Source organism: Lepidochelys olivacea (assembly GCF_965140295.1).
Source record: "Lepidochelys olivacea isolate rLepOli2 genome assembly, chromosome: 25".
Lineage (NCBI taxonomy): Eukaryota > Metazoa > Chordata > Testudines > Cheloniidae > Lepidochelys > Lepidochelys olivacea.
Genome location: NC_140435.1, coordinates 6,781,860 through 6,794,643, shown reverse-complemented (window position 1 = coordinate 6,794,643; position 12,784 = coordinate 6,781,860). Strand labels below are relative to the sequence as shown.

Genomic DNA, 12,784 nt, shown 5'->3' with positions numbered 1-12,784 from the left:
AGATGTTAAGCAGTGTTTGACAGAGGATTTTTGCATCCACCCTGCGTAAAGAAATGAGTGTCACTTGTGTCAAAGGAAAGATTTAAGAGACCAGATGGGCGATACTACTGGGGAAATGGGCAAGTGCCCTGGACAAGGCACTGCACACCGGGAGACAGAGCCTGTGTTGTGGTGGTGGTTGAACACTAAAGGGCGGGTGACATATTAAACAGCGTCTGCAGATTAGTTGTAGCCTAGTGCATCCCAGAATATTAGACAGACAAGGTGGTAGTGGTCAGGTTATAGATGGTGAGACCTCCCATATTATCTCACCCACCCTTGTCTTACTAAGAATAGTAATCCATGCAGCTGTGTGCGCCAAGATGGGGACAACCAAATCCTCATGCTTCAGGACATAAACAGATCACAGGGGTCAGGAAGGAATGCTTTTCCCAGAGGTGCTGCTGGGCACTGTGTATAGATTGGGCCGTTGTCTCCCTTTGAAGGAAGAAGTGCAGATTTCAGTTTGCCCGTTGAGAGCACAAGCGCCCTTTGTGGAGGAGAGAGGTTTGAAATGGCTGGCTAAAGCACCAGAGCTAAAGGAGGGTTTAATCTTCCCTTGTGAGTTGGTAACTGGCTCAAATACTTTGTGCTTGCAAGAGAGAATTTAGGGAGCTGATTGCTGCTGGAGTCCCCGTACCTCACTTTTCTCCTGTGCTTGGCTTGAGCTGCGCACTATCTGCCCTACTCTGATGGGTGCGATGCCGTACTAGGCGTCCTGTCTAGGCGGGTGGGGTGCTGCTGGGAGGCTTCTCTGCTGGAGGGAGGATCTTGTCATTGGGGTGAAAACTGAATTCCCTGCAGCAAGAAGGCTACCCAGCTATCCTGCCCTCCTGCTCTGAGGGTTACTGACGGCAGGGGTCTGTGCGTTGCCCCACAGGCAGGAATGGATCAAGAAAAGCGACTGACCAGAAAGTGTCAGTCAGGTAGGCTGCCCACTGCTATAACACCCCCCCACACACACACCTTGGCGGGGGAAGCATTGCAAATCCTAGCAGCCCAGCCAGAAGCGTACATGTGTGGGAACTGAACGAGGCAAACTCACAAGGGTGTAATCGAGCCGGGGGTGGGTCTGTGTGTGCGTGTGTGTGTGTGTGTAAAAAAGCAGAGTCTGGCCAGATCGGATCCTAGGGCACCCTGCCTCGTTGTACTGAGAGGAGCCAGAAGAAGACCTTCCCATTCCCCCGGAGGGAATGGTCCTGAATCCCGCCCCCAGGGCAGCTGCCCTAAACCTGCCACTCCTGGCAGAGTCTAGCTGCTTCCTGCTTTGCCAGCCTGGTTGCTAGGGGATGGTTGCCATGTTTTGTGTTGGGCAACAGTAGCCCAGAAAGATGACTGGCAGCAGCAGTGAGCCGGCAGCAGCCCAGGCAGGGGCAGCGTGGCCTGGACAAGGCAGGCACAGGGGGCATGGATTTGGAGGCAGACCGACCATATGTCCCTCAGGGGACGCTGGAGACAGACTTCCCGACACCACTGTACAGGTGAGAGGCTTGCTGGCGTCCGACTGCAGGTCTCTGTCTCTTGTAATACCTGGAATCCCTCGCTGGCTGGTGGCAGTGAGAAGCGGGGCTGGGAGCCAGGCCCTCCTGAGTCCCAATCCCAGCTCAGTCACTTTGCCTCTCTGGGCCTCAGTTTCCCCGGTGGTAGAGTGGGGATGATGATCTGCTCCCAGAATGCAGTGAGGGGGTCTGTGACGGAAGGTGAGTAGCACTGAGTCTGCCAGGCAGCCAAGCTGGCGCCAAGAGGAAACCAAAATACCTCTTTGGTGGGGATGGGAAGCAACCCTGAAACCAACGGTCTGCTGTACCCCTCACTGCTGGCTGTTCTCCCTCATTACCAGGTTCTCAATGGACCCCCTGCTCCCATTCCATGTAAATCTTGGGCTCTTGTATGTTGCGTGTGGCTGACAGGCAGCCTTTGCCTTCTTTAGACAGCAGTTGGTTACTCACTAGCATGTGCGTGTGCCCTCTGACCCCTGGCCAAACCTAGGACATGTGTGCGCATGCGTGTTCTGACTGCTAGCTGAGCCCATGTGGGTGTCCTAGGGATCCCCCATTCTCCACTGTGGGAAGCAGCTTTCTCTGAGCTCCTGCCCCAGCTCGCTGAGCCCTGACCCCAGCAGCCTGGCTCTGAGTTCCCTGTGTGCGCTCCCTGGAGCAGGAGACAGGTTGGCCCCACGTGTTCTCTCCCTGTCCCACTGGCCAGGCGATCCCTCCCTCGGCGGGAGATAGTGCAGTGACGACTCCTTTCTGCCCGCAGTGACGAGTACCTCACGCTGCACGGGCCCCGCAATGCCCCCATCCTGAAGCAGGCCGTGCGTTGGAAGTGCACCCCCATGGGCCGAGATGCCATCTCCCAGACCTGGTACACGGGGCTGACCAACAGCGACAACCGAGACGCCTGGTACACGCTCACCAACAGCCTGAGCCGCGAGGCCTACCACCGCTGGGCCCGCTCCCATGCCGAGAGGGAGCGGAAGACCTTGCCCCCTGGTAAGGAGGTGGGGCTGGGAGTGGGGGCTGCGTGCAGAGACAGAGAGCGCCAGTGTGCGGAACTTGAAACCCGCCCTCGGTCTCGTGTCCTGCACTCTGCCTGTCTGCAGATCGAGACAGTTCCCAGAGCCGTTCACCACAGCGGGACCCACCAGCCACTAAACCCTGCGGCTGCCCCATGTCTGCCTGCAGCCCGCGGGAGCCCCTTGCAAAGGCCTGCACAGGGTGACAAGCCACTGTCAAAATGCCTCCCCTGGGGCAGGGCACCAGCCGCCTGCTTCCAAAACTCATCCCGTTGATACCAACAGCTGGCTCCTGTCATCGCCCGGGACGGTTCTGGAGAAGGTCTCACTCTGCAGACGGGCACGGTGCTGAGCAAGGCCAGGCGAGTTTTCCCACAATAGAGCGCAGCACCAAGAACCGTGGGGGTGACCCCAGTGTTCCTAGCACCTTGCCCAGGGGAGTGCAGCCCCAGTGCGGACTCAGTAACTGGGGGTGAATGTGCCGGGTGGCTGCTCACTTCTGGGTCTTGCACTATGGCAGAAATCCTGGGTTCCATTCCTAACTCTGCCCCCAACTCGCTGTGTGGCATGTGGGCCAATCACCTAACCACTCTGTGCCTTGGTTTCCCTACCTGTAAAACGGCAGCAAGAGCTACCGGGCAATGGAGTCATGACGCTAAATGTTTGTACAGCCCTTTCCATCAGAGGATCTCAAAGGCCGATAATGATTGATGATAAAGTTTAAATCATATTTCCACGCCAGCCTCTCTGAATGCTCCCCTCACGCCGGGTTCCCAGCCGGGGCTATGCTGCTCGGCACTGGAATCCAGAGGAGAGCAGGGGCCTAAGCAGAACCTACCTTGAGTGTCAGAGAGCAGAAAGCTTTCATTGGTGCTGTATTCCTTGAGGCATTGGGCTCTTGATCGCAGCTTGCTGGCTGGCTACTTATGTGTATTGTCCTTAAGACGAGTTTGTAGGATGCTGGGAAATAGAACATTGACTAATCGTCCTTTTCAAAAATCTCTGCTAAGGCTTGCGGCGGCAGGGGACCGACCTCATGTTCTGTGTCCCCAGCCCCCAGCGCACAGAAACTGCGGTCACGGGCCCGGACTCCAATGGCATGGCAAGAAAACCCTGCAGCAGCGAGTCTGAGTCCAGGGCTTCAAACTCAGCCTCGTGCTCCAGGGCTGGAAACAGCTGTACAGATACTCCCATTTGCCTTCTGAGACCCACCCCTTCGCCGGGTCCCAGAGCTGGAGCGGGATAGTCAGCACAGCTGTTTTCGGCCCGGGAGCGCAAACCCTGGGGGCACAGGGCTGTAGATCTGGCCTCTTACACGCACTGCCAGGTGGGGGTGGGAGGATTTGCAGTGGAGACATGCCCCAAGGCACTTCGCTAATTTAAAAAAAACTACTAATAATGTCACTAAATGTGCTGAAAGAAACCTGACTGATTATCTTGCAGATTCTTCTCCTCTTGTTTGGCTAAATATGTGTTAAACACACGATTGGAGCAGCCATTTAATAATAGCCCCAACCAATGCCCTAAAAGCTCCGGGGGCTGTCTGCTGCCCTGTGTCTGCACAGCACTAGCTGCAGGGTAACGGGGCGTCAGGCCAATTAGCTTTCAGCCCAGTTCTGCGCTCGCTCGGCCCTGGCGTGAGAGCCGATGGGATCGGTGCAACGGGGGAATCAAGTTTTATAGGCCATGGGAGTCTCATCTCTACAATGAAGACAGAGGTGATGTGGGTAAATTCAAATTAATGGCATGGGGCATCTTTCCGTGCCAGGCTCCTTTTAGGGAGTGAGCTGAGCGTAGCAATGGCAACCTGCCTACATGATGAGTTTTTAGTGAGTGTGTTATCCTAGCACCTGGGACCCCACTGTGATGGGCGCGGAACAAACACCGACCAAGGGGACGCTCCCTGCCCTGAAGAGCTGACTGTCCAAGATGAGAGCAGTGGCCTAATTGCTGTCAGGTTTTTTCTAAAGGAACGTCTTGAGCTGACCTTGATTCCCAGGCCGGGCCGATGGGACCCCCTCTAACCGTGCGTGTGCGCTGGAGCCTGGCTAACCGGCCCTCGTGGGAGTGGGGGAAGGGATTGCTCCAGAGCTGCTGTAGCCAAGGCCAGGGGAAATGCAGGATTTCCACAGAGGCAGCGTCAAGGCTGTGCCGTACGCAAGCGAGGCTGTGGGCAGTGATTGGGGGAGGGAGGTCGAGGGTGCCCCAAGGTTATGGGAAGTGGGAGCAAGTTGAGGCTTTGATGCTCTGCATGAGTCACGCACCCATCGCTGCTTCTGCGCATTTGCCCCTTGTGGGAACGTGCCAGGGCCCTCGGGGGCACGTTGGGGAATCAGGGCCGTGCTGGACACTCGGGGTCAGTATGATGCACCAACAGTCCAGTAGAGGGAGCTCACATTCTTTGTGCAACAGCTGGAAGGACCTGAACAGCTGTGCAGGGAAGGTTGGTACCTGCGTTTTGGAGGTGGAGAAGGAGCTCTCCTCTGCACTGCGGCAGGAGGCCCCGGGGCCGGGACACCACGGATCAGGGCATGAGGCAAGTCAGCACAGACGGATCTATGCTGACAGATGCACGCTGACTAGGTGTGATGCAAAATTGCATCAGCTGGGCCTGAGTTTCTGCAATGCAGGGGCTAAGAACTCCCTCTGCCCCCTTGCCCTGGCTGCTGCTTTGCACATACCCCAACCTAAACCCTGTCTTTCCAGAGCCCCGCTCCTCCCTCTTTGGGGAACGCGGGCTCAGCTTTGAAATCTCTTGCGCTTCACGAGAGGGTTGCAAGACACAAAGGCACTCGCTTGTGACCTCCTGGGAAAATCTCCTTGGGGGCTGAAATTTTCCGTGCCAGGCCCTGTCCCCCTGGTGACTCCTTGGGATGTTTTGGGGAAATCAGTTTTCAAGTAACTGACAAGCTGAGGCAGTGGGGAGAGGGGCCAGGGAAATGTCTTTTCTATGCATTTAAAACCAGTATTTTGCACGAGGCTGATTGCAGTATGATTGAGGTGTAAAATGTTACCCTTTGCATGTGACGGTGCCTAACCAGCCAGTGGAACCCCTTGCCACAAGACATTAACGAGGCCCGGAGTTTACATGGTTACAAGAAAAGGATCACATTATCAAGACTAGCCAGAGCTGTGTTAAGTAGGATAAATAACTATAAGGCAGGGGAACCTGCGGGTTTCAAGGCACTAGACCCTCGCTGACTGGCTGAGCTCAGCAGGAACATTGCCTGTTGTGAAGATCATTCCCACACAGTCTGTCGTGGGGTTTGCTGGAACATGCTTTGCATCTCCTCGATCCACGCCTGGGCCCCATCCCGGTGACTCTGCTCAGCTTGCTTTTCTCCAACAGCCTATGCCCAGCACCTGCGGGAGGTATCGTGGTATGACCCAGTGGTCCCAGCTCAGTACTTGGAGCCCAGTACCAGGTGGGGGGCCTTCCTGTGGAAAGACAAACCCGTCCTCGGAAAGGAGTATGGTAAGAGCTTGTGGCTTTGATCTCTAGGGCTGGGGGGAGTGAGTGGGCAAAGCAGGTCACTGACTCCCACCCCCTACGGACCTTTTGCTGCTTCTGAGTCTTCTCCTTGTCCCCCCCTCCCCACACACTCACGCAGGGGGCCCAGAGGCAGTGTGCTGGGGGACTCCTGGCTTCTGCCCCTCATGCTGCCATCAACTCCCTGCAAGACCTTGGGCAAATCGCTTTCCTTCTCGGGGCAGGGCTAGTGATCTGGCCCCTCCTTTGCTGGGGGGGCTGGGGGCGAGGCCCGGAGCAGTGCTAAGTCTCATGCCATTAGCCTGAGTATGTTTGTAAAGGGGGAGGTGGATTCGGGTGCAGCTTGGCCCCTGTCCTGTCCCCATGGCCTCTCACAGGTGGGGCACGTCCCTTCTCCTGTCCCCCAGCTGCAACGCAGGGTTAAGACCTGCACCATCCCGAGCGCCCTGGGGAAGGCGTGTGAAGGGGCCAGCAGCGTTAAATCAATGGGCGAGGCCTGGCTGCTTCCAATGTGGTTCTCGGAGTCTCTCCCAGGCCCCCCACTCACTTGCTCTCTTCTCCCCTCGACAGTTGTCAACCGTAACCGCGCCAGCAGTGAGCTGAAGGGCCACGCTGGCTACGTCCCCTGCTTGGCTGCCCACAGGCCTGCCTTCACCACCCGGGACCTCCGCACCTGGCCGCTCTTCAGCGCCCAGCCCTCCACCAACCAGTAAACGCTGCTCTGCCACAGGCTGCCTCTGGGGGGCTGAGGGGAGCGAGTGGGGCTGCCAGGGGCTCTCCTGGGAGTCCTGCTGCAATGAGCCTGGCTCTGGGCTCGTGGCTGGCTGGGCTCGTGGCCAGCAGCCCTGGGGACATGGAGTACCCGTGGCAGGCCTGTGTCTGCGCAGGCTGAGCTGGCAGCAGGTCCTGCCCACCCATGCGCCCGCCTCCAGGGCCGTGCCACCCCCAGCGGGCTCCCCCTCCCGCCGGGAGCACACAGCATCGCCACACGGGAAACTCCCGGCTGCCTTCCCTGCTCTGCCCAACCCCTGCCCCTCGGCCGAGCCCTGGGGCCGGAGTGGGTGGCAGCCAGAGGGGTTAGCAGCGACCCCCACCCCCGAACTTTCGTTTCTGCCCCGGGCAGGCACCGGCGCTGCGTGTGGGCAGGGCAAGAGGGCTCCTGGCTGGTTGTGCTCCCGGGCTGGGCCCAGGTTCCCCTTGACATGCACTTACTAGGGTGCTCTCGGGCTCACCCACCACCCCTAGTCCCCTGGCCTCCCTTCCCCTGGCACAAGGGGCCAAGGGCAGAACCTGCTCTGGGCTCCTCCCTACACTGGCTTGGGGCCTTGTAGGGGATATGGCTGATGCTGGGCCCCCAGGCTTGCTGCTCTGTTCTTCCTCGGCAGCATCATTGCTGCCCTGAGCTGGCCGTGCCTGGGGCAGGGCTCACCCACCCTCTCACCCCTGCTTTGTTCCCGCTCCAGGCAGCCACAGGGGCTGACAACAGTTCTGCCCCAGCCATGAAAGGATGAGCAGGGCCAGCAGCTTCCTGAGACTATCCCCCTCCCCTTGGCCTCCCCCCCCCCCCCCCCAAGGCCTCTCCTGCCTGGGCAGCTGGGTTTACCTGGCCCTCCTCCCCACCCCTGCTCTCTCAAGGACCCACTCACTCACCAGCGCCCCCATCCCTGGCTTCTCCCTGCCCAGAGCCAGTCCTGGGAGCCAGCAAGGCAGGGGCCCAACGTCCCCCGGGGTCCAGGCTGGAGGGTCCTGCTGCAGGGCAGGGGAATGGTAGGGATTCAAGTGGCCCCCATCCCGTGGGATCCCTCTGTTTTGGGCTCCCAGCCCTCCCTGTAGGCCTAGAGCTTTGCTGCAGACACACGAGTTGGAGTGTGAGGCTGACTTGTCTTTATTAACAACAGACCCCAGCCCTTTACCCCACCCTCCTCTCACGGACCCGGGGGCTTGTGGGGGACGGACACAGGCAAGCTGCCAGGGTCGGCCGACAGCAGCACGGGGCTGTAGGAAATGGCTCATCCTGCTGGTTGAACTCCAGGGGTAGGCACAGTGCCCACACGGGCATGGGCAGTGTCTGGCGTTGCCCAGGCTGGGGCACGGCCCTGCGGTGCTGCCCCCAGCCTCTCCCCAGGCATCACCTGGCTACCCCGACTCTGAGCGCTGGCCTGCAGCACTGGAGGAAGGAACTGTGCCAAGCTCAACGGAGAGCAGGGGAGGGGCTGGCTAGTCTGGCCCATGGGGACAGGGCGCGAGTCTGACCTGGATTCTCACCCCAGCCTGGGGTGGGTGGCACCAGCAGGTGGGTTTGGGCCCTTGTTCTGCTCTTGGAGCCGGCTGGGCAGTGGGGTGCTGGGCTTGGTTCCTGAACGAACGGGCGGGGGCCATACCCCCTGGGTTCAGTGCTATGACACGGACCCCCAGCCCCCTGCCTGTAACTGACCGAAACCCATGGCCCACCCACTGCCACAGTCCTCCCAGCAGCTGCAGGGGCTGTGACCAGTGGTGCTAGGGGACCCCCCCCCCCCCACGGCTGTAGCAGCAGCCTCATCTCCCCCAGGCCTGGCTGGGGCCCCTGGAGTCTGACAGCAGCAGCCCCCCCAGCAGCCCGTGCCCGAAGGGAGCCCCGCTGGGGCCCATAGCGTCCCCGTGACACTCAGTGCTGGAGGAGTGAAACGCCATAGGGAGGTCAGCAGGAGGCTTGTCCTTGCCTCTGGGGCCCGGCAGGCCAGCGCCCTTGCACAGCTACTGTGACAGCCATGCAGCTGCTCACACGGGACAGGGCTCCCCTCCCGGCCCGGCTGGAGCTGTGATCCGTGTTCTCGCCAAGGGCCCCAGGCGGAAGCCGAAAACGCCCCTTTCCTTTTTGGCACAAGGACGCAGCAGCCGGACCGATTCCATCACGGTTTTGCTGCCTCAGCTGAGGGTTGCGTGAAAGTTGCTTGCTCAGTGCAGTTCAATCCCTGCGTCCGGTACAGCTGAGGTTGCAAACCGTGTGGCTGAGTGGGAAGCCCGCGTGCAACGAAATCAGCTGCACCAGGGCTTCTGCAGGTTACCAAAGGGAAGCTGGTGCGCTATGAAACGCAGCACAGGGGGGTCTTTAAGGCACAGCGTTGAAGCTCCTGACCGCTCAGAAGGAGAAGTTCAACTTGTCCTCTGCATCCGCACTGCTCTGTCTGCATTTCAGCAGCGAGGAGTGGTTCCTGGTCCAGGCCTTGTTGGTTAATTTCCCTCCCCCAGTCTCCTTAAAAATCAGCCCCAGCTCAGCTGAGGGCAAGACACAGCTCAGGATGGGGGGGGGAGAGCTGATGCGTGGCCATGGGATTCCAGCCCATTTTTAAGGGTGGCATCTGCCAGCAGCAAGCCTGGTCCTGCGGGGGCACAAGGTTCTGGCTCGGAGCGCAGCCTGACTCCGCCCTGGTTTCAGGTCGTCTTGTATCTTCACATAAACAAGAGAAAACTGGTTAAGCAAATGAGCGGGGCAAATTACTACAGCTGTGGGGGGCAGCAATATTGTGAAAAGACAGGCTGGCTCAGAGGGCACCTGGCGTGGGTTCAACCCCTCCTCCGTAAACAAATGGAATCCCCCCAGTTACTGGGGGGCCGAGAGCTGAAACTGCAGCCGACTCCCCCGGCAGGGGGTGGTAATGCCGCCTTTCGTCCAGCTAACAAATCTCCCGGCAGGGTCCTGAGGCTGCGGCTGGAGAGTAACCCGAGGGCCAGCTGCAGACGAAGCATCCCACGGGTGCCATGCCCGCAGCCCACGTGGGCCAGGGCTCCTGGTGCAGCCGAGCCTGCCAGCCTCAGGCTAGTGGCTGCTCACACGGCGCCACAATCGGGCGGGCTGTGGTGGCTGCAGGGACACGGCCTCCCAGCCCCTGGGGATAACAGCCCGGTCGCTTCCCATCGCTCGCTGCTGACTAAATGGGGTGTAATTACTGCTCCAGTGCCGACCCCAGCCCCGATCACAGGCGCTGTTCTCAGTCCCCCCTGCCTGCCCCCCACAACCCGGAACTGCCACTGACCAAGGGGCTGGCGGGGGGGGGGGTGATGAGTGCCCCCCGGTTGGCATGGAGCTGGGGGGACAGCGCAGCAGGCCAGGAGCAGGTCCAGCCCCACCAGTGGGGGCTCTGGGTGCCCCCTCGCCTTTGTTTCCCTACACGGTGATCGGGCACTAGCGAGGCAACCTCCCGTTAACCCCAAGCAGGTGGTGAATTGCACCCGGAGTGGGGGCCGTGGCTCTCTAGGAGGGGACGGGGAGGCAGAAAGCCAATTGCTCTGCAGCTGGGGCCCCCCTCACCCCATGTGAAATGAGCGTAAAGGGAACAGCAGGAAAAGGCCAAGCGGCTCCACAGCCATGGGCCCAGAGCCAGGGACTTGACACTCGTTTCCGCCCGCTAAAGAACAAACACAGCCTGCACAGCACTGACAGGAGCATGGCTGCCTGCTGCGCCCTGGGCCTGGGAGCCCGGACTCCTGGGTTCCATGCCTGGCCCTGCACCCAGCGCCTGCCCTCCATAGGGCCAACAGCTGCAGGCTCCAGTGAGTCCTGCGTGCCCCGTACCTCGGCGCCCAGTGTCGGTCGCAGACCTGGGGCGGCTCCCTGCCCGTTTGCCTTTGCTGAGCCTCTGCCAAAAGCAGGGGTTAGCGCCCTGGGGAATCCTGCCTGCTGCCAGGGCGTCGGCACCCTCCCCCGTTCGTCCTGCCCCCTCTCAGACGCTGGGCTGTGGGCACAGCCCCGCCGGGCTCCCTGCAGCACTGCCCTGGGCCTCGTGCCGGTGGCCGGGGGTGTGACTGGGGGCTGCGTGTATCCAGTGGAGGCCCACAGGAGCTGGCGGATGTGGGAATACAGCGCTGGGCTGGGGGAGCCCCCTCACCACTTCCTGGGGGCAAATCACTTAATCTCTGGGCCTCGGTTTCCTCATTTCCCCCTCCCTCATGGGGCCTGTGCCGGGCTGGGGGCCCTGCCCCGGTTCAGGGCAGAGGGCGATGGGGAGGAAGGGTGGCCACTGTTCCCTGCCAGGGCCAGGGCTGAGTTGTGGGTCCCAGCAGAGCTCCCAGCTGGGAGCAGGAGCCAGGCACGGGCAGGGGAGGCAGAGACAGGCTGGGCCGGGGGGAGGAATCCCCCCTGCTCCCCTGGGTCTCTCCCAGCGAACCCCACTTAAGCAAGGGGCTCCTGTCTCTGGCAGCTGCTCCCCTCCCTGCCCCGGGGCCTGGAGGCCCAAGTCCCCAGCTGAGCGTGGAGGGCACATTCAGCAGAGAACCGCCGCGGTGACCGTGGGACGGCCCCACCCCAGCAGCTCCTCCAGCGCGGCTGTACCGCCCCCCAGCCCTTCCACACTCATCTCCTGGGTCTGTACAGCCCCGCCGGAGGACGGGGCTGGGGGCAGTGTCCGCCACAGCAGGAGGGCAGAGCCCCCCCAGGTAACGTGGGCTGAGGCAGGGATGGGGAGAGCACTGGGGCCCCAGGCTGGGTGGGGAGAAGTCACGGGTGGAGGCCACGTGCCCCCCTTGGTGTCCCGCTTCCTTGGCTCGTCGGGGAATTGAGATTTGGCTGCATGGACGTTACCGGCCCAGGACCCGATGGCAAACAGAAAATGGCAGGCAGGCAGTTCCTCACATGCCCCTTACTGCACGCCCAGGCTGCGTGCCACACGCCAGCAGACACCCAGCCCTGCGGGGGGCAAAGGACTGAGGGGCTTTCACTGGAGCAGATACCGAGGAGTCCTTTGGCCCACCAGGATCTAGGCATTGCCTTCCCCAGCTCCCCAGCAAAGCCCCCTGCAAACGGTGCAGTGCCGGCCCTGGGGTCCAGCTCCCGTGGCTCTGGGTGGGAGTCTTGACTTAAGGGCCCTGTGTTTTCCACCAGGGGGGCTGGGGGTCCCCCAACACGCCCAGCCAGTAGGGGCTGGCTGGCTGCTCTCTCTCCCCTTGTGCCAGGCCCAGCACAGACACCAGAGAGACAGCAGCCGCCCCTCAAACAGCCCGAAGAGGGGATGTGACCTGCCCAAGGAACCCAGGGTTTGGGGTCCCCACTGTTGCCCTGGACCATGGCTGGGAACGGGGGCTGGGGCCCTCCGCGCTTGCTGATTCTCTCCTCTCCCAGCTCCCCCCGCGGGGTCCTGCTACTCACTGGTGCTGCAGGTCGAACTCTGGCCAGGCCCCCATTGACATCAGCTGCTGCTCCAGGGCCACGATCCTGAGGCCGATGTACCCCGAGGACAGCAGCAACACCACCACCCTGCGGGGAGGCCCGTGTGAACAGAGAGCGCTAGGCCAGCCTGGCACACCGGGCAGGGGCATTCACCTGGCAGAGCCGGGCTGACGAATAGCTGCTTAGTGCCTGGACCCCAGGGCAGACTGCCCACAGGAGCTGGGTTTAGCCAGAGTAGAACCGCAAACTCCAAGCTCTCGTGTGATGGCTGGGAGCCGCCGAGCGTGGCACAGCCTGGCAGGGAGCTAGGGAATGCAGCAGGCTGCTGCCCCCAGGTGCCACGCACACAGCGAGAGGGTCAGTCTGTGCAAGGCACAGCAGGAGCCGGCAGCCAGGGCACCAGCCGGCCAGGGCTTCGGCGCACAGAACCAGAGACCGGCACATTCTGCCCCAGTACCACATCTCCCCTGTGCCAGGAGCACCAGGCTGAGTCTGGGGCACTGGAGCTAACGGGGGGGGGGCAGGCACTGGCATATAGTGCCCTGCTATGAGCGCTGCCCAGTGCCACACTCGAATAGGCCCTGTTGGTGCCCGC

The 12,784-nt window shown here is 61.2% G+C and overlaps 2 protein-coding genes across 4 annotated transcripts in view; one reads left to right on the top strand and one right to left on the bottom strand.

Moving 5' to 3' along the window:
* The first annotated feature begins 1,378 nt into the window (after nt 1–1,378).
* Nucleotides 1,379–6,794, top strand: TEKTIP1 (tektin bundle interacting protein 1). The gene is made up of 4 exons (XM_084614174.1): nt 1,379–1,520; nt 2,299–2,531; nt 5,904–6,029; nt 6,615–6,794. Exons 1-4 carry the CDS (start codon nt 1,447–1,449, stop codon nt 6,755–6,757), a joined length of 576 nt encoding a protein of 191 aa, XP_084470300.1. The 5' UTR covers nt 1,379–1,446; the 3' UTR covers nt 6,758–6,794.
* Nucleotides 6,795–7,913: 1,119 nt separating this feature from the next.
* Nucleotides 7,914–12,784, bottom strand: part of LOC311512950 (uncharacterized protein) — a 31,516-nt gene continuing 26,645 nt past the window's right edge. For all 3 annotated transcript variants that reach the window (XM_084614427.1, XM_084614428.1, XM_084614429.1), the window contains exons 12-13: nt 12,169–12,276; nt 7,914–9,474 (exon numbers count right to left, since the gene is read on the bottom strand). In XM_084614427.1, the coding sequence (XP_084470553.1) occupies nt 9,459–9,474; nt 12,169–12,276 (124 nt within the window). In that variant the 3' untranslated portion in view covers nt 7,914–9,458. The remainder of the gene's footprint in view (nt 9,475–12,168; nt 12,277–12,784) is intronic.